Genomic DNA, 22582 nt, shown 5'->3' with positions numbered 1-22582 from the left:
TCAGACTCCCGTTTGTCTTATTTCAAATCAGCAAACATCTTCATGTCACTATAAGCATTTCTTCATTTCAGCGGGAGACTTGAAAGGGGGAAAATGGGGGGGGGGGGAGAACAAAAAACAAAGCACGCACATCAGGCCGCCGGACTTCCTTTTCATCTTACGTAAGACGACGTGCACGCGTCTTTGTAGTGCTTGGCCGTTAAACGCGCGCGCACGGACGTCCGAACGCAAGTCTGCCAGCACCGTCGTTTGACGGGTCTTCCCCACGCCCAACTTTGTCGTCTTCACGTGAGAATTTCCGCCCGGGGCTGCGCGCTTTGCCCACGCCGGCCCTTTAAGAGCAACCGGCCTCCAAATTTACAGTGAAGGCGCGCGTGCACACGCTGACCCATTTAAAAGGTTACTTTCTTTGCCCTGCGGTCGGATTAAGAAAACAAAGCATGAATGCTATATTTAGCCCTTTTCCTTATTTAATGCAGCAGCAAGCCCCCCCCCGGCCCCCCCCAGCTTAACCGACGCCGTCGTCCACCGCCCGCGCACACACACACACACACACACACACACAATGACGACAACACGAGTAGTAGGTGGCCCGCGGGCTGTTGCATCCGCACAAAGGAGGCAGTATTTTTATTTTTTTATTATTTTTTTTTTTTTACAAATAACATTTTCCAACACGTAGCACACAAAAACCGCGCGCGTGTGCGTGTTTCGGCGGTTGAGGGCAGCACGACACCAGGCTGGGCTGCTTTAATTCTGGCTGACAGGCGCTGAGTTCAGGTCCAGTCAGAAATCCCACACTCAACATGATGTCATTTGCAAAACTTCTTCCTCCGGGGCCTCGCGTTCGATTAACTGTCGTATTTGCGTCTTTCGTCGACCAGGTTTGCACGCGCGCCGGAGCCGCCGAAAGCGACGTCGTTCTGGACGGAAGCTCGGCTGGAGACGGTCACCGTGGCAACAGGTAACCACTAACAACCGGCGCGCACGATCGGAGCCGCTGCGAGGCACCGCGGGCCATCTTGTGTGCGCGCCACCTCGCTTTCAGGGTAAGATGGTTTGCAAACATCATGTTGTGCTTCGCCTGGTGACCCCCCCCCCCCCCCCCCAGTCGTTTGACCAGCTTCACTCGCTGACCCGGGGAAAAAAAAAAAAAAATGGCCAACGGAGATCGGAGAGGAGCCTCGGAGCGCCGGGCACGTGCCGCGCGTGTGCCGGATGAGCGCTCGAGTGGAAAATGCGAGCGGAGGAAGCGAGAGCCAATGGGCTGCCTGCGCTCCTCGCAAGACCGCCCCCCCCCCCCCCCCCGACACCCCTCAGGAACACTTCAAAACACGTCAGCGTGAACACGGCAAGCATTGCGAGATCGTCCGCTCGTGCGTGCGCCGGTGCGACGCATCTTGCGACCCGCCGTGGTGTTGGATCGTGGCGCTGTTGCCGTGACGATGTCACACGCCGGGTCACTTCGCGTCGGCTGGGCGGCATCTTCTCGCGCGTCGTCGTCTCCCCCCGACGTTGAACATCATGAATTGCGGTGTGGACGCAACGCCGTCTCGTGACGTCACGGCCGCGCTTGTGACTTTTGCGCGCGCTCGTTCTCGGGCGTCCCACGCGCGACGAGCCGGCAGGCGGCGCTCTCGGCCGCCGCCTCCGTGCCGCGCAAACGAGCCGGGGGAATATCCCCCGAGGGGGGGGAGCTATCAGCGGGAAGCCAGACAACGAGGAGCTGGTCAATATTTCATGTGAGAACAAGAAACCCGACTTTCCACGTGCTGCCAGCCCAGCGTTCAACGTCCCTTTAGACCGGCTGAGCCCGAGCTAGGCCGAGGCCGAACACCCCCAAACGGGAAGCGGCCGAGATTCGCTCTCGAGCCGTGACGTAGAATAAAAAGTGCACCGCGCGCTCTGCATCCGTGGTTGGGTCCGCCACTTTTCAGGTCAGGGCAAAAAGTACAGTCAAACGTACACACGTTGTTATGGAAAACGATGCGATACATATAGAATCATCAATCATGAAGGTTAAGCCGAAACACACTTCTTGCTGAAACCTAACGTATTGCAATTGAATTTGATGTTGTCATGTGGCACAATGCACAATTGTGGGGATGTCAAAAGACGTGAAATCGAACCCGAAGCAACGTTTTGCCACGACCGGAAGCGCGTGAACGGGGCCTGTGCGCGGTCCACTTTTTTTTTCTTCTTCGGTGGTCCGAAGGAACCTCAGCCGACGCGCTCGGCGGGCGATCGGCCCTCGTGAGCTTAGCGCACGCTAACCAGCTTCGGACCGCGCCGGTGCCGATTTTGTCCGCCGGGGGGCCGCGTTGCCCCGCGTGATTCGGGAAGTGACTCGACGCGATGCGCTCGTGAGCGTGCAAATGCTGAGCCGACGCTTGTTGAAACCGGAGGCGGCTTTTGACGCGTTCGGTGACGGGGGCGGCGGCCGCCCCCCCTTTGGTCGAGATTTCCAAATGGCTGCGGAAATCGCCATCAAGGCGAAAGTTGTTGGAATGAGAGGAAAACCCGACTTCCCGTCAGCTCGCTGGTGTGATTTGCGACCACGTTGACTGACTCCGGTGACGACAATTTGCTTCTTTGTTTTCCACCCAATTGCCTCGCCGCAATGCCGACCGCTGACCGGATGTGTTGTTGTTCATTCTTTCGTGTATTTGTATCATCATCATCATCTCGTGACGTGCTGCCAAAAATAGCTGGTCCGCGCTTTTGAAGGACAAGTTGGCCGCGCTCTTTTCCACGCGTCCTCTGGTGGCTAAAAATACTCGTGGGTGGGCAACGAGGGGATCTGCGAGCCGTTATGTAAGCGCTCTGTGCCTTTATGAATGGCGGGGGGGGGGGCGCCTGCGGGAAACGTCCTCGTTTGAGCGTTAGCGTGGCAAGAAGGGGCCGACGTTTTCTCGGCGCTTTTTGCTCGTCGTTTTTAGCCCCACGTGAAAAATGAGAAAAGAAAATCCTCCAATGAATAAAAAGTCGAGAAAAACTTCCAAATAAGCTGCAAAAAAAGCACCTTTGGAGCTGGTGAGGTCAAGGGTCACCACGGCGGCAGCGGTCGCGCACTTGCGCCGTGGCGTGGCTTGGTTACCGTGGAGATGCTCATTCCAATGTATTTGTCCGTGCTGGCCTGTCGTTGCTACGGCAACGGGGAATATTTACTTTGGTAGCGATGAAGAGGACAAGGGTCTCTCTCTCTCTCCAGCCCCCCCCCTCCCTTTATCTGTCACTCTCAACTTCTGCTTCTTTCTTTTCCCTTCCCTTCCTTGCTGCTCTCTTCTTTCTCTGACTATCCCTTTTTCTTCCCGTCTTGCTTCCTTTCTTTTTCACTCTCTCTTTGCTGTTGTCTGCCCTCTTTTTCCCTTTTTTTCCCCTCTGCTCCTCGTCTCTCTCTCTCTCTCCTTGCATGGCACGTCTGCATTGCGTCGACCCCCACCTCCCTCCCTCCCTCCCTCCCTCCCTCCCTCCTTCCTCCTTCCTCCTCCTCCTCTTCCTCAGCAGCACAGTATGCTCCCAGCGAGCCCACCCGGACATCGCCTAACATCAAAGGACCTCGTCCTCCCGGGCGTCGTACTCCTTCTCGCGCCCACGCTCGTCTGAGGGGGGAACGCGAAGACGACGAGCGGGGCGCCGATGCCGCAGTGCGGGCACCCCCGGGGGGCGCGGCGCCGTCGTCTCGTAACGCCGGCGGGAGCTGGAAGGCGACACCCGGACGAGGCGCAGGCATGAATATTTCATCTCTGAGAAAGACGAGCGCGTGCGGCCGATCTCCCGCGGGCCACGCGACCGAGACGACGATGGAGGCTCGGTAGGAGCCCGCCGCCCGCACCTCGCGCCTCCCGCCTCCCGGTCGGCCAGGATGACGGCGGCGCCCGCCGACGAGAGCGGCGGCTCGCCGGGTCACCCGCGGGACGACGAGCGCGGCGAGCGCGTGGTCATCAACGTGTCGGGGCTTCGCTTCGAGACGCAGCTGAAGACCTTGGCCCACTTCCCCGACACCCTCCTGGGCGACCCCAAGAAGAGGATGCGCTACTTCGACCCGCTGCGCAACGAGTACTTCCTGGACCGCAACCGGCCCAGCTTCGACGCCATCCTCTACTACTACCAGTCGGGCGGCCGGCTGAGGCGGCCCGTCAACGTCCCGCTGGACATGTTCTCGGAGGAGATCAAGTTTTACCAACTGGGCGCCGAGGCCGTGGAGAAGTTCCGCGAGGACGAGGGCTTCATCCGCGAGGAGGAGCGCCCGCTGCCGGACGAGGACTTCCGGCGCCAGGTCTGGCTCCTCTTTGAGCACCCGGAGAGCTCGGGCCCGGCGCGGGGCATCGCCATCGTGTCGGTGGCGGTCATCCTCATCTCCATCGTCATCTTCTGCCTGGAGACGCTGCCCGAGCTGAAGGAGGAGGCCGGCGAGAGGCGGCGGACGCCGGCCAACGGCACGGCCGCCCGCCGCGCCGACGTCCTGGCCGACCCGTTCTTTGCGGCGGAGACGCTGTGCGTCGTCTGGTTCTCCTTCGAGCTCCTGGTGCGCTTCTTGGCGTGTCCCAGCAAGACGGCCTTCTTCCGAAACATGATGAACTCCATCGACGTGGTTTCCGTCATCCCGTACTTCATCACGCTGGGGACCGAGCCGGCGGACGACCCGGACGGCGGCGGCGGAGAGCAGGCCACGTCGCTGGCCATCCTGCGCGTCATCCGGCTGGTGCGCGTCTTCCGCATCTTCAAGCTGTCGCGCCACTCCAAAGGTCTGCAGATCCTGGGCCAGACGCTCAAGGCCAGCATGCGCGAGCTGGGCCTGCTCATCTTCTTCCTCTTCATCGGCGTCATCCTCTTCTCCAGCGCCGTCTACTTCGCCGAGGCCGACGAGAAGGAGTCGTACTTCACCAGCATCCCCGACGCCTTCTGGTGGGCCGTGGTGTCCATGACCACGGTGGGCTACGGCGACATGTACCCGATCACCGTCGGCGGCAAGATCGTGGGCTCGCTGTGCGCCATCGCCGGCGTGCTGACCATCGCGCTGCCCGTGCCCGTCATCGTCTCCAACTTCAACTACTTCTACCACCGCCAGACGGACGGCGAGGAGCAGGCGCAGCTGCTCCGGGTCAGCCGGCAGAATTTGGCGCCCGGGAGCCACCACGAAGACGACGACGACGACGACGCGGACGCCTTCCGCGAGGCCGACCTTCGGAGCGCCAACTGCACGGCGGCCGCGTCGCCGCCGCCCGGACGCTGACGGACGTGCGAGGCCCCGCGCCCGACGTGCCGGTTTTTGCTCCGTCTGGAAGGTTCTGGAAGTTGCGCGGCTGCTGTTGTGGCGCCAACTCGGGAGGCTGGGAAAACTCTTTCCGAGACCCAAAAAAAGACAAAAGCTTTCTCTCTAATTCATTGGGGGAAAATTTTTTTTTTTTTTTTCCTGAGAAGTTGGACAATTTGACAAAAGAATGACGTGGTTTAAAAATGATTTGACCAATATTAGAAATATCCAAGAATAAAAGAAATCAAATAGATTTGCTCATGTATTCAAGCACAAACAGGTTCAATGCTGTATTTTTCTATTTCATTTTCAAGAAATCCTCAATGTGTAACAAATAGGTCATAAAAAAGGAACACACAAGGTTTGCCAATATTTTGGGGTTTGGAAAGATTGAAATCGATTTAGGATGCAAAATTGTCAAATGTGCAAATGAGATTTTATTTTTCTAATATTTTGACAATTCACAATGAAGCCAGCCAATATTTTGAGCCGAATGAGTCAAGCGTAAATAAAGATGGACTCCTTTTGATGGACGAACGTGTTCTTTCTCTTTCGTGCGGCCGTTTGTCTCTTTGTGGCCTGCCGTCGTCCGGCGACCAGTTCGGGGTGCGCCCCGCCTCCTGCCCGTTGACGGCTGGGATTGGCTGCGGCATTCCCGCGACCCTTGTGTGGGTAAGCGGCGAAGAAAATGGACGGACGGAAATCGAAGGACAAATCTGCAAATACGAATTCCCCGTTTGGACTTTGGGCTCCCCCGCCACCGGCCGCGAGGGGGCGACGTGGTCTGACCTCAGCAGGCAAGAACGTGACGGGGTCGCCAGCCTCAGCGTCCACGTGTAAATAAACTAGCAAAACGAGCCACCTGCTTTGTTGTTGTTGTTGTTGTTGTAGTACGTGCACAGTGCAACCCCCCCCCCCCCGCCCCATTTTGATTGCGCCGCTGAGCAACGTGCAAACGACCCTTTGAATTAACGTCTGGATGAGCCACTCGTCTTCCTTCTCTTCATTTTGGTCCCACTTTCCATTTGCGCCCTCAGCTACAAAGTCAAAGAGGAGGAGGCGCCCGCGTCCAAAATAGTCGCGCACGCCGTGGGACGGAAGGACGAGGACGAGGACAAGGACGCCAGGGGAAGTCAACTCGGGTGAGCTTCGTTTCCACGCAGCCGACGGCGCTCGCTGACGTGCTAATGAGCTCACGGCGTCATTAGCATTAGCGGCCAAGCGGAGGGGCACGCGACGACAAGATGCAAATTCCAACGTGGAAGAAATTCATTTCTCCCCCAGTACATTTCTCTCGCGTCCAATCAGGAGCCGCCTCGGCTCGTTGCATTGAAGCGGTTGGGTCGGCGTACTTCTGAACAGAGCGAGCAGCAGTTGCCACGGCAACCGCCGCCACCGCTCGAGCGACGTCCAATTCTTGAACGTCGAGCTCCAATTATTGATGACGAACCCTTCGCAAAACTGAGAGTCGAAAGGCCGGCGTGCTCCTGCTTGGGCAAGGCTGCCCTCTGGCGAGCGTCTGCCGGGTTCGAATCTCGCCATCTGGCTCGTCAGAACATCGCAATCTTTTTTGTCCATCTCGCCGTCTGTCTGTCTGCGTGTCATTTCACCAAAAACGGACAATCGACACGAATGTCTTTCTCCGGCTGACTTTATTCCGGATTCCCAAGAAGTTCGCTCATGCCTTTTGGTTGCCCGCTGAAAGCCTGGTCCGGGATCTCGCCGCTGAGGCGTTCCGGCCCGGTGCCCGGTCCCACCGGGACGCGTCTCCCCTCCGGTCTCGGAACGCCTCGCGATCTCCTCGGAAGAGCTGGACCGGACAAAATTGAAAAAACGGCTACACGTCTATGGCTAGAAAAGTACAAAGCTAAAAAAAAATGAAAATCACACCCGAACACGTGTCAGAACTGCACAAAAATGTTTTTGTTTTCTTTTGATTTTCATTGAATAAATACGAAAGAAAATGGACGTTTAGGACTGACACGTCGCCGAGGGCCACCAGGACACGCCCCACTTGAAAATGATTGGCTTCTGCGTCGAGGGGAGGGCAGGCTTTCCCCAAACACGTACGAAATAAAATGTCAAAGTTTATGATGGTCTTAAAACAAAACAAAACAAAAAAAATGTTTGAGGATGACTTGTGTTTTGGATTATGGTGAGGCTCGACACCGCGACGGAAGCAGTCGGACGCCACAACAGCCAATCATCGTCCAGCGCCGCGTGACGTCATTGGACGGGCGGAGGAGGTGCTTGAACCGGAAAAGCGGCCCTCTCCACTGCGCAGCGCTCGACGTCACTTCCTCTTTCTGCTGGCTGTGATCGAGGCAAGATGAAGGCGTCCGGCACTGTACGTACAAATGTTCATTTGCAATCCTCCGGCCGAACCAACGTGAATTCGGCCACTTGATGGTGTTTTATAACCCTACGCGCGTCCTATTACTTCGCTCTCGTGTCCGAAGTTGTTACGTAGTGGACATTTTGACCGTGTTTTTCGCTTCCAACATGGCGTCACCGTCGGCGTCCACATGGTGCCGTCGACGTTTGGCAGCCACGACGCAACAAAAAAAATAAAAGTCGTCATTTTGTTTTTTAAGAAAAAAAAAAAAACCCGCACGCAAACGTTTTTTTTTTTTTGTGCTGAAAATTTGAGGCTGGCCGTTGCGAGCTAACTGAAGGGGACAGAAGCTCATGCTGATGCTAACTGCAGGTTGGGTTTTAATTCACGTTCGTAAACGTTTTAAATGCGAGTATTGGCCAACCTTGATTGAGACAAGGTCCAAATTTGACACTGAGCAGATGAATGTTCCACAACATACACTCGGGAAGGTGGGATTGGCACATGTCATTTTCTTGTTGTTTTGGGGCTAAATTGCCCAATTTTTCCACCGACAAAACTGCCACCAAACTCTCAATAGGCTGCCTCTGTAATTTTATTATTATTGTTTTTTATATATATATATAACTGGTAAGGTAGCCAGATGACAAAGATGTTGTGATGCAGTTGAGCGTTTCCCCAACCTTACCAGAGTCAGGCACAAATTTGAATATGTTTAACACCATCAAAGTGGAAATTTAATCTATGCAATAATAATGAGTTTTAATGTTTAAACCACGTTAATCCATCCTGTTGCAGTCAATTAAAAACAAAAAGCGTCAACGTGTGTGGCTTTATTTTATCCCCCCGAGTGTATATTGTTCCTCCTTTAGATTGAAAATGTGCAAAAGTTGTGTTGAGGTTCCAATAGAAGCGGCAATTACGCGATGTACGGAATTAAAATGTGACGACAGACGAGTGTTTGAAGTGTCGAAAGTTTGCGTGAGCGTCCGCAGCCAAACCCAGAGGTCGCACCCTGCCGGTGGTGCGACTCAGTCCGGCGTGCGCACAGCAAGCGTCGTCCTCGTCGCCTTCCGCCGCCGCTCCCGTGCGGCTGGAAGTGAATCTGAGGCCGCACACGGCGTCCCGAAACGCCCCCGGGTGCGTGTCTCGGTCGCGTGACTTTTGCTTTGTCGCCGCTCCAGCTGCGAGAGTACAAGGTGATCGGGCGTCTGCTGCCCTCGCCCAAGAACCCGACGCCCCCCCTCTACCGTATGCGCATCTTCGCGCCCAACCACGTGGTGGCCAAGTCCCGCTTCTGGTACTTTGTGTCCCAGCTGAGGAAGATGAAGAAGGCGTCCGGGGAGACCGTCTACTGCGGCCTGGTACGTACGTACGTCCGTCCGTCCGACCGGCCGCAGGGTCTCTTGTCGTTTGCGCGCTTTCTTGTTGAGCCAAATGGCGACTTTAGCGTCGGGATAGTTTTGCCTCGTGCGAACGTGATTGACTGAAGTTGTCCTTCAGGTCCACGAGAAGACGCCCCTGAAGGTGAAGAACTTCGGCATCTGGCTGCGTTACGACTCGCGTAGCGGCACGCACAACATGTACCGCGAGTACCGGGACCTGACCACGTCCGGAGCCGTCACCCAGTGCTGTGAGTCGAGCCCCTCCAAAAAAGCCCTCGCTCGTTTCTGATGGGCCGTCTCCCCCGCAGACCGCGACATGGGCGCCCGCCATCGCGCCCGCGCCCACTCAATCCAGATCATGAAGGTGCAGGTGATCCCCGCCAGCAAATGTCGCAGGCCCGCCATCAAGCAGTTCCACGTGAGTGTCGCCGTCCCTGCTCGGTGAAATGTCGCGTTTTCTGGCTGCGGTCGCGGAAAGCCTCTTCTCCTTTGTTTTTGGTTTCTGTCGAATGACGTGACCCCAATGTCCCGCAGGACTCCAAGATCAAGTTCCCGCTCCCCCATCGGGTCCTGCGCCGCCAGCACAAGCCTCGCTTCACCACCAAGAGACCCAACACCTTCTTCTAGACGGGGCGCTCGCTCCGACCACAAAATAAAGATGTTCTCCCGCTTTGGAACTTTGCCGCGTCCCGCCTCCTTTTTGGGCCGGCCTGCCCTGCGCTAACGTCGCCGTCGTTAGCTCGCTCCGGTTTTTGACGCGCTTCAACTTGTATGGCGGGGGGGGGGGGGGGTCCTGAGTATTATCCATCCGTTTTCTTAGCTGCTTATCCCCATGAGGGTCGCACCCGTGCCGGAGCCAATCCCAGCTGTCATCGGGTGGACTGCCGCCTCCCGAGTATTATTAGAAATGTAACTATGAACGGCGATCCCGCCGAGGTTGAGACGAACTCGGCCGACCGACGGACAAAATCGAGTCGGGCCCGGCCCGGAAATGAACCCGCAACCTCTGAATCGAGAGGCGGCGACGTCGCCAAAATCCTCTCGGAGATGAAAACACTCGAAAAAGAAATTGGACGTTGAAGCTTTGAACAAAGCGCATCTGACCAAAAAAAAAAAACAACCACCCCAAAACGCCTTTATCAGGTGAACCCCTTTTCATTGCGCTTGTTTTTTTTTTTTTTTTTTTTTTGATGCCAAAGGGAGGCGACTCTGAAAACGAAAACGTTTTGATGGCGTGCGACACGCCTGCGAGACCGACATCGAGCAATCAGAATCTGCTTGAGGAGCCAGGAAGTCGCACAAGGAATTTGTCCCCCGTCGTTGGAGCGCAAGTGTCGCGACGCACGTGATGTCACGGCGGCAATTTTGCACTTTGAATGGTGCGGCGACGCGGCCGTGTCCGCAGGAGGCTGGCGTTCAGGACAAAACGCCCATCCTGAAGCTAAGGAAGCCGTCTTGCGTCAATTGCTCGCTCGCTGCGGTCGGAGAGGTGACGGTCAGGTTGCCGTCGAGCAAGGCACCGGCGCTCCGAATTCTGCGAGTTTGGGAGCAGGGTTTAAGTTACGTTCCCGCCGAGTAGGCGTCATTTGAAAGGATGAGCTGGCTAAGAATGTCTTGGAGGTGAAGAGAGCGATGGGGCGGAAAGTTCAAATTTGATTAGCGGCGGCTACGCCCCACGAGTGGGACGTGACCTCGGGTTGAAAGAGAAATTCCGCGAGGAACCAGATGAAGTCGTTCCGAGCGTCCCGCACGCAAGAGTTGTGATTGGTGAAGACGGGCGAGTACGAGCTTGGAGGGACCGACGGTGGTGGACTTTGCGAAAAGGACGGAAGGAAATGGCGGCCAGGAACGTACAAGAGTGGAGGGAGAAGTCATCCGAAGGCGGTTTGGGGAGGACAGGAGGGCAGTTGAGAAAGGAAGAATGTCGTGCGGCCTTCCGGAAAATCAAGACTGGACAACCACGACGGGCGGGAGGGTACCCGGTGGTGGAAACCCCAAAAGACAGGAAGTCATCCGAGGAAAGAAGAAGTGGGACACGCAAGCGATACGTGGAGATGCGACCGAGGGCAAAGGCTAAACAACGAGCGGGTGTCTGACGCGGACGGCTTCGGCCCCGACCCGCCCCGCCCCGCTCTCGGTGACAATCAATGCAAAATCAAATCCATCAAATACACGAATCCGGAGCGTTCCGCATGCGGAGCAGTAGGCGGCGCTAGAGCCCCAAAAGGGCTTCTGTCTTTTTTTTTTTTGCCCAGCGAAGAAGAAGCCAGACGATCTTCCGGGTCGTTGAACCGGAATCGAAGCCTGGACGCGGACACGCCGCACGGAGCAGTGGCGGCGGACTTCGCCGAGTCTCTTGGAAACGAAGCTCGTGAGGAGAAGGTCAGCTTTGACGACCGAGTCGCTCGCGTCTTTTTCGGCCACACGTTGAGCGGACTTTGCGGTCCTCCCTGCGGTAAGCGGACAAGGAGGGAGCGGGCGGCGTCGCCGTCGGCGTGGTCGCTCGCTCCCGCATTCATGGCCGCGGTCGGTCGGTCACGCATCGCAAATCGTTTCAGCCCCTCAACTGGAAATGTTGTCCGATTTCTGAAAGCGGCCTGCTGATCTTCAGCCCCCCCCCCACCACCACACACACACAAAAACAAAACAAAACTCTGCAAGATTGGATTTTAATTTTGAAAACGATCAACATTTTGGCCGATGTTCCAGATCCATATTTCTTTCAGTTTTTCTAAATGTTCTTTTCTTATTTTGCTGCCTGTTGACGACGTGTTGCGTCATTCCCATTTTCAGCATCCCGAATGTCAGCAAAAGTCTTCCCGGCGCACGTTTTCTGTCGCGTGTCATTTGAAATTGGTGCTGGGTAAATTCCAAATTTTCTCTCCCAAACGTCACATTTCCGAGTCTGGTTGATTGGTTTTCCGCTTCAATAACATGAAACGAAAAGCGGCCCTTTCAGACATCACCATCTTACGTTTTCATTCATTGTTTTGATGTGTCAGCCGTTTAAAAAAAAAAAAAATAATAACATTGGGAAAAATTGGCATGAGAAACGTTGACTTTGGGAAGTTAAAAAGTAACAAGATTGAAGTCGATGTGAGCAAAGTAAACGGCTTGGCGGGAGAGCTGCAAAAGTGGACCACCCGAGCCCAAACGCAATCAAAATGTCGTGACGGGCGCCCGTCGGCCTTCCTCGTTCCGCCGGATGGCGCCGGGCCGTTTTGGTCGCATTCCGTCGAGGCGAACGCAAGTGCAAATCATCTCTTGCGTTCACTTGCGTCGTCCTCCCGCGGTGCGAGGAAACCCGCGTGAGGTGCGCCCCGTCGATCCGCTTTGGGCAAGCGTCTTCCGGACGACGTGAGCGCGGTTTGTTGACTTTTCTGTTTGTCCGGGTCCAGATGGTCGGAAGGCGCGCCGGGCGGCCACGCGGGAGCGCGGCCCGAGACGGTGTGCGCGCGAGCTAACCCGCCGGCGGCCTGCCGGTCTTCCGCCGCCGCCATGGACGAGCGGGCCCTGCTGGGGCTCAACCCCAACGCCGACGCCCCCTACCGCCAGCGGGTCAGAAAGTTTTGATGTTTTAGCCCAATGTGACCCCCTCGCCTCGCCTCGCGTCGGGTCCGAAACGGAAACGGCGTTTGTTTTGCGACTCAAGCGGGAATGCCAGCCTGCCTGAAGGTGCGGCGTGCGTGTCTCTTGTCCGGCAGGCCATGGCGTACTTCGAGCAGCTCAAGGAGTCTCAGGACGCGTGGGAGGTGTGTGCCCGGGCGCTCGCCAAAGGACTCTACAGGTCAGCCGTGCGTGCGAGCGTATTGAACGCCAGTCGTGCCTCCACGGTGCTTGACGCGTGTGTTTGGTTCCCAGTGACGACCACGTCAAGTTTTTTTGCTTCCAAGTTCTGGAGCATCAGATCAAGTTCAGGTGAGGGAGGCGGGCAGGGGGGCGGCCGGCGGCGAGCGGATTTTGACCCCGCGCGTCTCCTGTTTGTTTGCGCGGCAGGCACGCGGCGCTGAGCGGCAACCAGCGGCAGCTGATCCGAGAGACGCTGATGGAGTGGCTTCAGAATCAGGTCAGTCGCGGCGCCGCGCCGCCGGCGCTCGCCGGGCCGCCGACGAGAGCTCACGGCGCGGCGGTGTGGGCGCAGCTGGCGAGGACGCACCCCGAGAAGATCTTCGTCCGCAACAAAGCGGCGCAAGTGCTGGCGCTGCTCTTCGTCACCGAGTACCCGGCGCTGTGGCCCGAGTTCTTCTTCGACGTCCTGGCGCTGATCGGCCTCAACCCGCACGGCGTGGACATCTACCTGCGCACGCTCATGGCCGTCGACGGAGAAGTGGTCGACCGGGACGTCCAGCACGCGCCCGAGGTACCGGTCGAAGCCGACGAGACCGCAAATGCGGGCCCGAATGGCGCCGTCACCGACCGACGTGTGTCCAGGAGACGCGGCGCAACACCCTGATCAAGGACGCCATGCGGGAGCAGTGCATCCCCAGCCTGGTGGAGTCCTGGTTCCAGATCCTGCGCACGTACCAGCTGAGCCACCCCGAGCTCACGTGCCAGTGCCTGGAGGTGGTGGGCGCCTACGTGTCCTGGATCGACCTCGGCCTCATCGCCAACGAACGGTGGGGCGGGGCGGGGCGGGGCGGAGCGGGGCGGGGGCGACCCGGACCTGGGCCAGGCCAGGCCAGGCCCTCTCCTGAACTTTCTCATCTCGGGCCGGTCGGCAGGTTCGTCGAGCTGCTGCTGGGCCACATGTCGGCGCAGGAGCTGCGCGAGGAGGCCTGCGACTGCCTGCTGGAGATGGTCAACAAGGGCATGGACCCCGCAGACAAAACCCGCCTGGTGGAGTCGCTCTGCCGCCTCCTGCGGACGGCCGGCTTCTTCGACGTCGAACAGGTCGGCTCCCGTCGCGGATCCAATCGAGAATGTCGCTCGGGGACCAAACCTTTTTGTCGTCGTCGGGAAACAAAAGAAGAAGAGGAATAAGTGTTCACTACGTTCTTTCAGAATTAATAAGTTAGAATAACTAGAGTAATCATTCATACCAGTGTGTCTCTAAAAAAAAAAAAAAAAAAAAAAAACATTGAACAATTATTTCAAGAAATAGAATCAAATATGAATCTCCATAAAATGATTAACCCATACACAAAGTCACATTTATCACTGCATCAACCAATTGTTTCAGGAAACAAATGTCCAAAAAAAAAAAAAAAAAAAGGTATTCCAAAGCCATATACATTTGGAAAAGTCTCGATTTAATTTATCACCAAGGGCAAATAATTCCCCCAATTATTTCAGGTCATAAATTGGAAAATAGTACTGCTTATTTTTTTTTGGCAAGAAATCCCGGGAAATGGAGCAAACGGCCCACGCTTGTCCTTGTCGCCACGGTAACGAGCGGATCCGGCGCCACCGGAGTCCGAGCGGAAGATTTTGATGGCGGCAGTTTTTTTTTTTTTAAATATAATTGAAATAACTGTACCGCTCGTCAGATATTTCCAGACCGGACTGGCTTTTGGGTTCAAATACTGTCGGGTACACGACGACGGCGATCATCGATCGGTTCGGCCCGTTATGTCATCAACATACTCGGATGACTTGCAATGACGTCGATCGTAAAGATGATTGGTCTTCGGAGGAGGAGGACGTGGACTTCCTGGCCAAGCTGTCGCGACTGGTGAACGGCATGGGCCAGACTTTGGTGCTGAGCTGGACCAAGCTGGCCAAGGCGGGCAGCGGCCAGGACGCGAGCGCGGCGCTGGACGCGCTGGAGGCCAAAGTGGCGCCGGCGCTGCGCCTCCTGGCGCACCCGGACGACGACATCTCGGCCAACGTGGTGGCCTTCTGCCACGACTACCTGCACGTCCTCAAACAGGTGGGCCGGCGGCCGCCGCGCCCGATCGCCGCCGCCGCCGCCCACTCGTCACCTTCTCTGGTTTCCTTCGCAGCTGCCGGAGCTCAGCGACGGCCAGAAGAGCAACATGGAGGTGAGTGCCCGCCCGCCCGCCCGCCCGCCTGCGGGTGGCGTCACGTCACCGAGTCAGCTGGCATCTTCCCTCCCCGCGAGCAGGCGATCATGCTGGCCGTCATCAAGAAGTTGGCGTACGACGACGAGTACAACTTTGACAACGAGGTACGTCGTGACGACGGCGGCGTCCGGGCGGCGCCCGTCTTGACCGAGCGCCGGCGTCCTCTTCAGGGCGAGGACGAGGCCATGTTCGTGGAGTACCGGAAGCAGCTGAAGATGCTGCTGGACCGTCTGGCGCAGGTTTCCCCCGAGCTGGTCCTGGAGGCCGTCCGCCGAGTCTTCAACGACACCATGCGGTGAGAGGACACCCCCCCCCCCCCCCGCGCCCGCTTCTAACGCGCTGACGGCTGTCTGGCGCGGCAGGAAGTGGCAGAGCGCGCCCTTCGCCGAGGTGGAGGTGGCCGTCCGACTGCTCTACATGCTGGGGGAGGCGCTGCCCGCCTCGCACGGGGCGCACTTCTCGGGGGACGCCGTCAAGACCGGCTCGCTGCGGGACATGATGAGCACGGTCAGGAGGCGCCCGACGCGCGCGTCCCGGTAGCTAGCGAGCGCCCACCATTTTTGTCCGCTTGCTTTCAGCTGGTGACGTGCGGCGTCAGCGCCCACCGGCACACGTCGGTCACGCTGGACTTCTTCGAGACGGTCGTCCGTTACGACAAGTTCTTCGTCGCGGAGCCGCGCCACATTCCCGACGTCTTGGTACGTCGATATTCGCTTCATTTGTTGTGCTTGGACTCGAAGAGCGACAAACGCAAGACATTTGAGACGGGATCCGCCGAAGTCCTGTTCCTGCAGTTTTTGTCGTGGCGCTTTTCAATTCATTTCCTTTCAGCGGCGTGTTCTTGCTTTGCACCGGAAAGAGACGCGATCGTAAAGTCCGGTCGCAATGTCCTCATGCTTCCTTCGTGTTTTGCCAGATGGCTTTTCTGGACCAGCGAGGCCTGAGGCACCAAAGTCCCAAAGTCCGCAGTCGAGTGGCCTACCTTTTCTCCCGCTTCATCAAAACACTGCAGTGAGTCCGCTCGGCGCCGGTCAAAGACTCCAAAGTGGGCGACTGCGGCGGGGAAAAACCCCGACGCAAACCAAACCCAGAACGGTCAAATTTGAAGCCATTGCTCGGGCAACTTTTTGGAGGACCCGGCCCAAGTTCTGTCCTCCGATTTGGATTGTTTTATGGCGCCGAACTTCCGCCGGCCACCGTTTTTGGAGTACTTTGTGTGTGTGTGTGTGTGTTTTCGCAAGGTTTCACCGAGGCGGTGACGGCGGCTCGCTGGTTATGGATTTTGTTTTGTCTTTTGTTTCAGCAAACACATGACGCCGTTCACGGAGGACATCCTGACCCGGATCCAGGACCTCCTGGAGCCGGCCCCTCCCGTACGTAAGCGCGTCCCGCCCACTCCCGCCGCGCACGCTGAGCCGTCGGGTGTTGTGCGGGCGCAGGACAAGGCCTCGTCGGCGCCGCTGACGGCGGACGACCAGCTGTTCGCGTACGAGGCGGCGGGCGTTCTGATCGTGAGCGGCGAGAGCGCCCCCGAGAGGAAGGAGGCCCTGATGCGCGGCCTGCTGGCGCCGGCGGTGGCCGCCTTCCGCACGCTGCTGGACAAACTCGCCGCCGAGACGGACGAGGCGGCGCAGGCGGCCGCGGCCGACGGCCTGAGCCACGCCGTCGGCTTCGTCAGGTTTTTGGCTTTTCTTGTCTTCCTTTCGGTCCATCCTCTGCTTCCTTGCTCTCTTTCGTCGTTTCCCGAAAGTTCTTTGGCCGGGCACTCTTCCAGCCCAAAAGCGATTTTCATTGTTTGCGGGGGAGGGGTGGTGGCAAAGTGAAGCTTTCCACACCATCCGAGCGCGGTTTTTGTCTCTCCGGGTCCAAAGGTGTTTTCTTTTTCTTTTTCTTTTTCTTTTCCCTCCTCTGTCTGCCTCCTTCCCGTCCGGGTCTCGCGCGTTCTTCTTCCTCTCGGTCGGTCGCAGCAGACGCCGACGCCGCGTGTCGCCTTCCTCCCCCTCCTCAGCCGCACCAGCAAGGCGTTCAGCAACAAGCAGACGGTGAAGCAGTGCGGCTGCACCGAGGTGTACCGCGACTGCCTGCGCGCCTTCCTGCCGGCGCTGGGCTGCCCCGTCCAGCGGGGGGCGCTGCGAGGCTGCGTGCGCTCCTTCCTGCACCGCATGATCATCTGCCTGGAGGAGGAGGTGCTGCCCTTCATCCCCGCCGCCTCCGAGCACATGCTGAAGGATTGCGACGCCAAAGACCTGCAGGAGTTCATCCCGCTCATCAGCCAGATCGCCGCCAAGTTCAAAGTAGGAGAGCTTTCGCTTTCGCTTTCGGAGGAAAAAGTAGGCCTCTTTGTTCCGACTTTGATGCAATTTGTCTACGTTTTGAAAATGTTCATTGTTGGATATTCCAAAGAAAAGCGCTTTTTTTTTTGTGTGTGTGTGTGTGTGTGTGTTGGGGGGGGGTGCGGGGGAGGCGGTTTATTTCGAAAGCTTGTCTGCAATTTAAGAGCGAGAGGACCGCCTCCGGCCCGCCTTTGGCGTCTGCGTACTGACCGTTCTCTCCGCAGCGGCGGGTGTCCCCCTTCCTCGGGCAGATCTTCATGCCGCTGGTGCTGTCCATCTTCGAGGCGCTGGCCCGGCCCGCCGACGCAGACGAGCAGGCGGCCGCTCTGGAGAAGCAGATGCTGCGCAGGAGCTACTTCTCCTTCGTCCAGACGGTGGCCGGCGGCGGCGCCGACGAGGTCCTGGCCGACCAGGGTGAGACGCCGCCCCCGCCGCGTCGGCGTCGGCCCGGGCGCTGACTCGCTGCTCCGTTCAGGGGCGGAGAACGTGGAGCGGGTGGTGTTCACCGTCATCCAGGGAGCCGTGGACGTCCCCGACCCGGTGGCCCAGAGGAGCTGTTTCGCCGTGCTGGCCCGGCTGGTGGAGCTTTGGGGTGAGCCTCTCCTCTCCTCTCCTCGCCTCGCCTCGCCTCGCCCCGCGACTGACGCCCGGCGGGGTCTCCTTTCAGGCGGCGAGGGCGGCATGTCCGGCTTCGGCGACTTCACGTACAAACACATCGTTCCCGCCTGCTTTCTGGCCCCCCTCAAGCCGACCTTTGACCTTTCGGACGCGCAGACGATGCTGGTGAGCGCGCGGGCGGGCTCGCCTGCCTTTGAGCGCCCGACCTGATTGCCGATGTGACCTGTGACCTTTCAGACTCTGTCGGAGGTGGCCGTGACGCTGAAGACCATCTACGACAAGCAGGTAGCGCCCCCGCCCGTCGCCCGGTTGGGGCTTTCGGCTCGGCGGCCGTTTTTTGACCTTTTTCGCGTGCGCCAGGGTCCGGAGCTGCTGGACTTCCTGCAACGCGACTACCTTCCGTCGCTTCACGTGTGTCCGGACGTGGCCCAGGTCAGACTCGACTAACCGCGACTAACCCGTCGTGCGCTCTTTGACGCTCGTCCCGTCTCGCGTCCTCCTCAGGAACTTTGCCTGGTTCTGCAGCAGCCCGACGCCAAAGTCCTCAAGGCCTACTTGAAGGTGGGGGCGGCTTTTTACATCCCACGTTTTTTTTTTTGTTTGTTTGTTTTATTCTGATTTATTATTACGATTTTGTTTTTATTTTTTTTATGGCTTGCCGGCATGAAAAACTTTGTCAAATTATTAAGGACAGCCAACACTTGATGTCCAAAGGGGAGAATTCATATTTCAGTGAAAACTGATACTTGCTAAAAAAAGAAAAAAGTTCAAAGGTCGTTTGCTCTCTGGAGAAATTGTCAAATCTGAGAAGGTAGAAAAGGCTCATGTGCATCATCAGTTGAAATTTGACATTTGATTTTTGTCATTGTCCTCAAACGCCTTGCCCCCCCCCCCCCCACCCCCACCCCCACCCCAAAAGGTGTTCTTCCAGCGAGCCAGGCTGTAGCAGGTCAAAGGGCGCGGGACGTGAGCGCCGAGCCGTTACGAGGTCAAAGGGCGCCACCGGACGAGCGGTCCGCGTGACCGCTGAACTTTTTTTGTAAATTCTCCTCCAAAGGGCTGAAACCTTTTTCTTCATCTTTTTAGTTCAAAGGGCAGATTATGCAAATGAGGCGTCATCGCGACGGCTTCAAGGACAAAACAGGCGGCTGGAAATCGCCGTCCAGGAAGCCTTTCTAAAGAAATTGCACAAAAACATTTCATTCAACTCATTTGGAATTCATTTTTCACAAGCTTCCCTTCATTCAAGTGCAATTTTCATTTTGTGACTTTCCCAAAATTGAGCCCAACTTCCCGTTTGCTTGAGGTGGGGGGGGGGGGGGGGCGAAGGTCTTAAAAGCGCCAAACAAAAGTCGTTCTTTGGCCAGTTGGCGTTCAAGCGAACTCGGGCCGGCGGGCTTTTGTGGGCCACGCTGGGCTCGATTCTTATCTTGAACGCAACTGCGGCTAAAACAGCGACGCTTGCGTGGCTTGTCGCCAAAAGACGGAACTGCCAAAATGTCCTTTTTTTTCTGTCCTTTCGGTGAATTCTGCTTCCATCCGAAGGCGAGGCTACTTCCGTACGCTTGGCCCTCGTTTCCGGATCGGAATTGAAAAGTCGGATTTAATTTATTTCAACGTCGCAGTGAGAAATGCGGCCGTCCCGTCTGCCCTGCGACATTCTGGGCATTTTCGAGCCTCATTTTAGCGACGCCGAAAAATTGACCCGTGAAAGATTTGCGGAGGAAAACGTCTTTGTTTGCCACTGACGGCTGGCCAATTCAAGTCGCCGCGCTAACGTGGAGGGAGGACCGGTCAGCCCGACTTAAGTTTGGAATCACATCTCATGTTTTTGGGATGGCCGCCGAGTATCTTCACATTTTCTTTTTGTTTAGTTTTTTCCGTGTGATGTGATGATGAATGAGTCAATAAATTGGACCTGGAGTGGACTCGGACAAGATGGCCTTTAATTTCTCTGAAAAGTGACAAAGATAACTTCTCACGAAACATTTTCATCTTCTCTTCAGCAATGAAGACGAGCGCACCGCTTTGGACTTTTTGAAAAAATACTCCCTCCTCCCGTCCGATGATCGCTTGTGAGGATAAGCGGCTCCGCAAACGCACGGACGGACGGATTTCGAGCCGTCGGCTTATTCTGAGCGCACGCAGAAGGCTCTGAAGAAGACGCCGACCGCGGCCGAGGTTCCGGACCCGGCGGCGTCCCGCTTGTGCGGCAGATTTTTCAATTTGGACGTGAGCTGTTGGAAGAGGACGTCGTCGAACGTGTCCGGGTCGAAGGAGAAGACGTCCACCAGCCTCTGGGAAGAACCGAACTCCCGCTTCAGGCCCCGGGTGACCTCCTTCGCCATCCGGTTCAGCTTGCGGGGTCCTAACTTGGTCCCCGGAAGCAGGAGCCAATCCGCCGTCATCCTCTTGGAGACGCGGTGGACGGCGTCCACCGTGTCCTGGGACAGAACCAGCCGGCCCAGGTCCTCGGGCAGGCCCGCGAACAGCCGGACCATGACCACGTCCACCAGCGTCAGGAGCTCTTCCTGAACTGTGCACATGGGACGGCACGGAGACACGGACCCTGCGGGGGGCGCTGTCGGCGCGCGGCCCGGGAAACCGTCCATCTTGTGTGCGGACGCGGCTTGCGCGTCTGGACTTTCGGTTTCGTCGGCCTCGGCCTCCCGCGAGTAATGTGGAGTGGGCGGCGATGGGCAATCGTCACCCCTCGTGAATGTAGGGGGGCTCTCCGGACGGAGGTCACCGTCCGGTGGGGTCTCGGCCTGAGGAAGCGGACGGACTGGAGCGGACCTGAGGTACGGACCGACTGCGGTGAGCTTGGTCTCTGGTCGGGGCGAGCATGGAAGCAACGGGCAAGGAGTTGTCGTCAGGTGAGGGGAGTTCCGAGCGGTTGAGGTGCAGATACGAGACTGACGAGTCGCGCATGCGTCAAAGTCCTGCTCCTTTAGCGGACTTCCTGTTCCCGGGGTGATCCCCTCAGGCCTGGGTTCGCCATTTCTGTCTGGGGACGGGCTCTCGGGACTGGGGTTGTTCACGACCTGCTGCAAATAGTCGCTCTCTGGTTTGTTTTCTGGACTTGGGGTTCTGGTGGAGGCGGTTTCCAATGGGTCGGGTTCACCGATTGTGTATCTGGATGGGCTTTCGGTCCCGGGGTCCTCCTGAAAACGGACCCGTGGGTTGTTTTCCGGACTCGTGGTGCCGACGGAGAAGCTTTCCAACCGCCGAGAGTCAAAGACATCGAGGGACGTGTTTTCAGAACCGGGATTGTGTTTGATCTCCGGCTCGTCTTCTGCATGCCTCGTTCTGGTGGGGATCTTTTCCACGGGCCAGAAGTCACCCTTGACATCTGGGGTTGCATTCCCAGACCTAGCGACGTGCAGGTCCTCTTGCAATTGAACCTCTGGACTTTGGTTTCCGCTGAAGACTTTTTCCATGAGGCAGGAGTCGCCATTGGCATCTGAGGATGGCGTTTGGGGCTCGGAGCCGCCCATTTCCTCCTGAAAACGGATCTCCAATTTGTTTTCTGGACTTCTGATTGCAGTGGAGACCTTTTCCGAGGGAGCGGAGTCACCGATCTGATACTCGGGCCCCGGACCGTCCGTGTCGTCTTGCAGTTGGACCTCTGGTTTGTTTTCTGGAATCCGGGCCCCGGCGGAGAGTTTTTTCAAGGGGCAGGAGTCACCGATGGCATCTGAAGCTGGACTCTGGGCCCCAAGAGCATCTTCCCGGACCACCGGAGTGTTTCGCGGACTGGCGACTAGCGACTGGATGTCGTCCAAACAGCCGCACAGCTCATCTGTGTAGTCCCCTCGGGTCCCAGGTTCCATCTTGAGCCAGAGAAGCAGTTGCTGCATGAAATACTTGGCGGAATCTTCGAAAATCATCATTAGAACTGGGAGACTGTCACTTTTCTCCCAGTCCAGGTCAAAGACGACCGGTTCCCCGAGTTGTCTCCACACCTCTGGGGACTGGATCAGAGTCTGGTTGGTGACGACGTAGCGGAGCATTTTGTCAGCCAGTTCTGCGGAGAACTCATCGGCCTCCGCTTCAAGCCCGGACACGTCAATGCTTCTGTCGCGGGCCGGCGCCGCCCCCTTGAAGAAGATGTCCTCGATTCGGGTGTAGATCGTTTGGAAGGCGAGCGTCGAGTCCTCCGGTGTCAGCGGGTCTCGGTCCCGGCACGCCAGCCTGCACATCAGCTCCTCAAACTTCTCACGGGAAAAGTTGTGGAATTTGCACCGCCGAGACGCCTCGGCGGCGCAGTCCGGTTCCCTGCGGGCTCGGAAGAAGCGGGTCAGCGGCTCCTTGATGAGGGCCAGGTCCCCGGGGCAGTGCAGGTCTCGGGCCACGAGCTCCACAATTTCCGCCGCGTTTTCTTCTTTCACGTCCAGTGTGGCGTCAGTCCACTTCTGAAGGATCCGTCCGACGGCTTCGGCGGTCTCTTCCGACCCGAGTACGCACGCGCTTGTCTTCTGGAGCGTGTCTTGGCGCTGGTCGCGTTTGCTCAGGTGGACCTTGAGGACTCCGCCAGTCAGCAGAACCATCTTGGCCAGAACTTCAGTCTTGGTGAAGGCGGTCGGCACGTAGAGCGGCGCGCCCACGCGCGCCGCCAGGGTGGCTTTGAC

General features: G+C 57.5%; 3 protein-coding genes and 1 non-coding gene across 7 annotated transcripts; all 4 read left to right on the top strand.

Annotated features, from left to right (window-relative positions):
• Positions 1–3728: 3728 nt before the first annotated feature.
• Positions 3729–5790, top strand: kcna1b (potassium voltage-gated channel, shaker-related subfamily, member 1b). Its single transcript, XM_061806439.1, has one exon. It carries the CDS (start codon positions 3866–3868, stop codon positions 5234–5236), a length of 1371 nt encoding a protein of 456 aa, XP_061662423.1. The 5' UTR covers positions 3729–3865; the 3' UTR covers positions 5237–5790.
• Positions 5791–7446: 1656 nt separating this feature from the next.
• On the top strand, positions 7447–9654 carry rpl18a (ribosomal protein L18a). The gene is made up of 5 exons (XM_061806444.1): positions 7447–7604; positions 8777–8956; positions 9096–9225; positions 9286–9395; positions 9512–9654. Exons 1-5 carry the CDS (start codon positions 7587–7589, stop codon positions 9602–9604), a joined length of 531 nt encoding a protein of 176 aa, XP_061662428.1. The 5' UTR covers positions 7447–7586; the 3' UTR covers positions 9605–9654.
• Positions 8581–8713, top strand: LOC133494029 (small nucleolar RNA SNORA68). The gene has a single exon (XR_009793256.1). It is a non-coding gene; the product is annotated as a small nucleolar RNA SNORA68 (small nucleolar RNA).
• Positions 9655–11200: 1546 nt separating the features above from the next.
• Positions 11201–19888, top strand: xpot (exportin, tRNA (nuclear export receptor for tRNAs)). Of its 4 annotated transcripts, XM_061806344.1 has the most exons (26): positions 11201–11359; positions 12376–12535; positions 12682–12764; positions 12839–12895; positions 12974–13043; positions 13119–13337; positions 13409–13593; positions 13699–13867; positions 14610–14846; positions 14920–14958; positions 15042–15104; positions 15171–15295; positions 15363–15507; positions 15579–15698; positions 15917–16011; positions 16304–16373; positions 16440–16678; positions 17009–17294; positions 17558–17747; positions 17809–17925; positions 18001–18116; positions 18189–18236; positions 18312–18383; positions 18456–18512; positions 18871–18939; positions 19038–19888. In XM_061806344.1, the coding sequence occupies exons 2-25, from the start codon at positions 12476–12478 to the stop codon at positions 18895–18897; spliced, it is 2889 nt and encodes a 962-aa protein (XP_061662328.1). In that variant the 5' UTR covers positions 11201–11359; positions 12376–12475; the 3' UTR covers positions 18898–18939; positions 19038–19888. The 4 variants fall into 4 exon arrangements, with proteins under 4 accessions (XP_061662328.1, XP_061662329.1, XP_061662326.1 ...); XM_061806345.1 differs by having other exon boundaries at positions 14613–14846; positions 18871–19888; XM_061806342.1 differs by having other exon boundaries at positions 18871–19888.
• The last annotated feature ends 2694 nt before the right edge of the window (positions 19889–22582 follow it).

Source organism: Syngnathoides biaculeatus, chromosome 20 (genome assembly GCF_019802595.1).
Source record: "Syngnathoides biaculeatus isolate LvHL_M chromosome 20, ASM1980259v1, whole genome shotgun sequence".
In the NCBI taxonomy this organism is placed as follows: Eukaryota; Metazoa; Chordata; class Actinopteri; order Syngnathiformes; family Syngnathidae; genus Syngnathoides; species Syngnathoides biaculeatus.
This window is presented reverse-complemented; position numbering and strand designations above follow the sequence as displayed.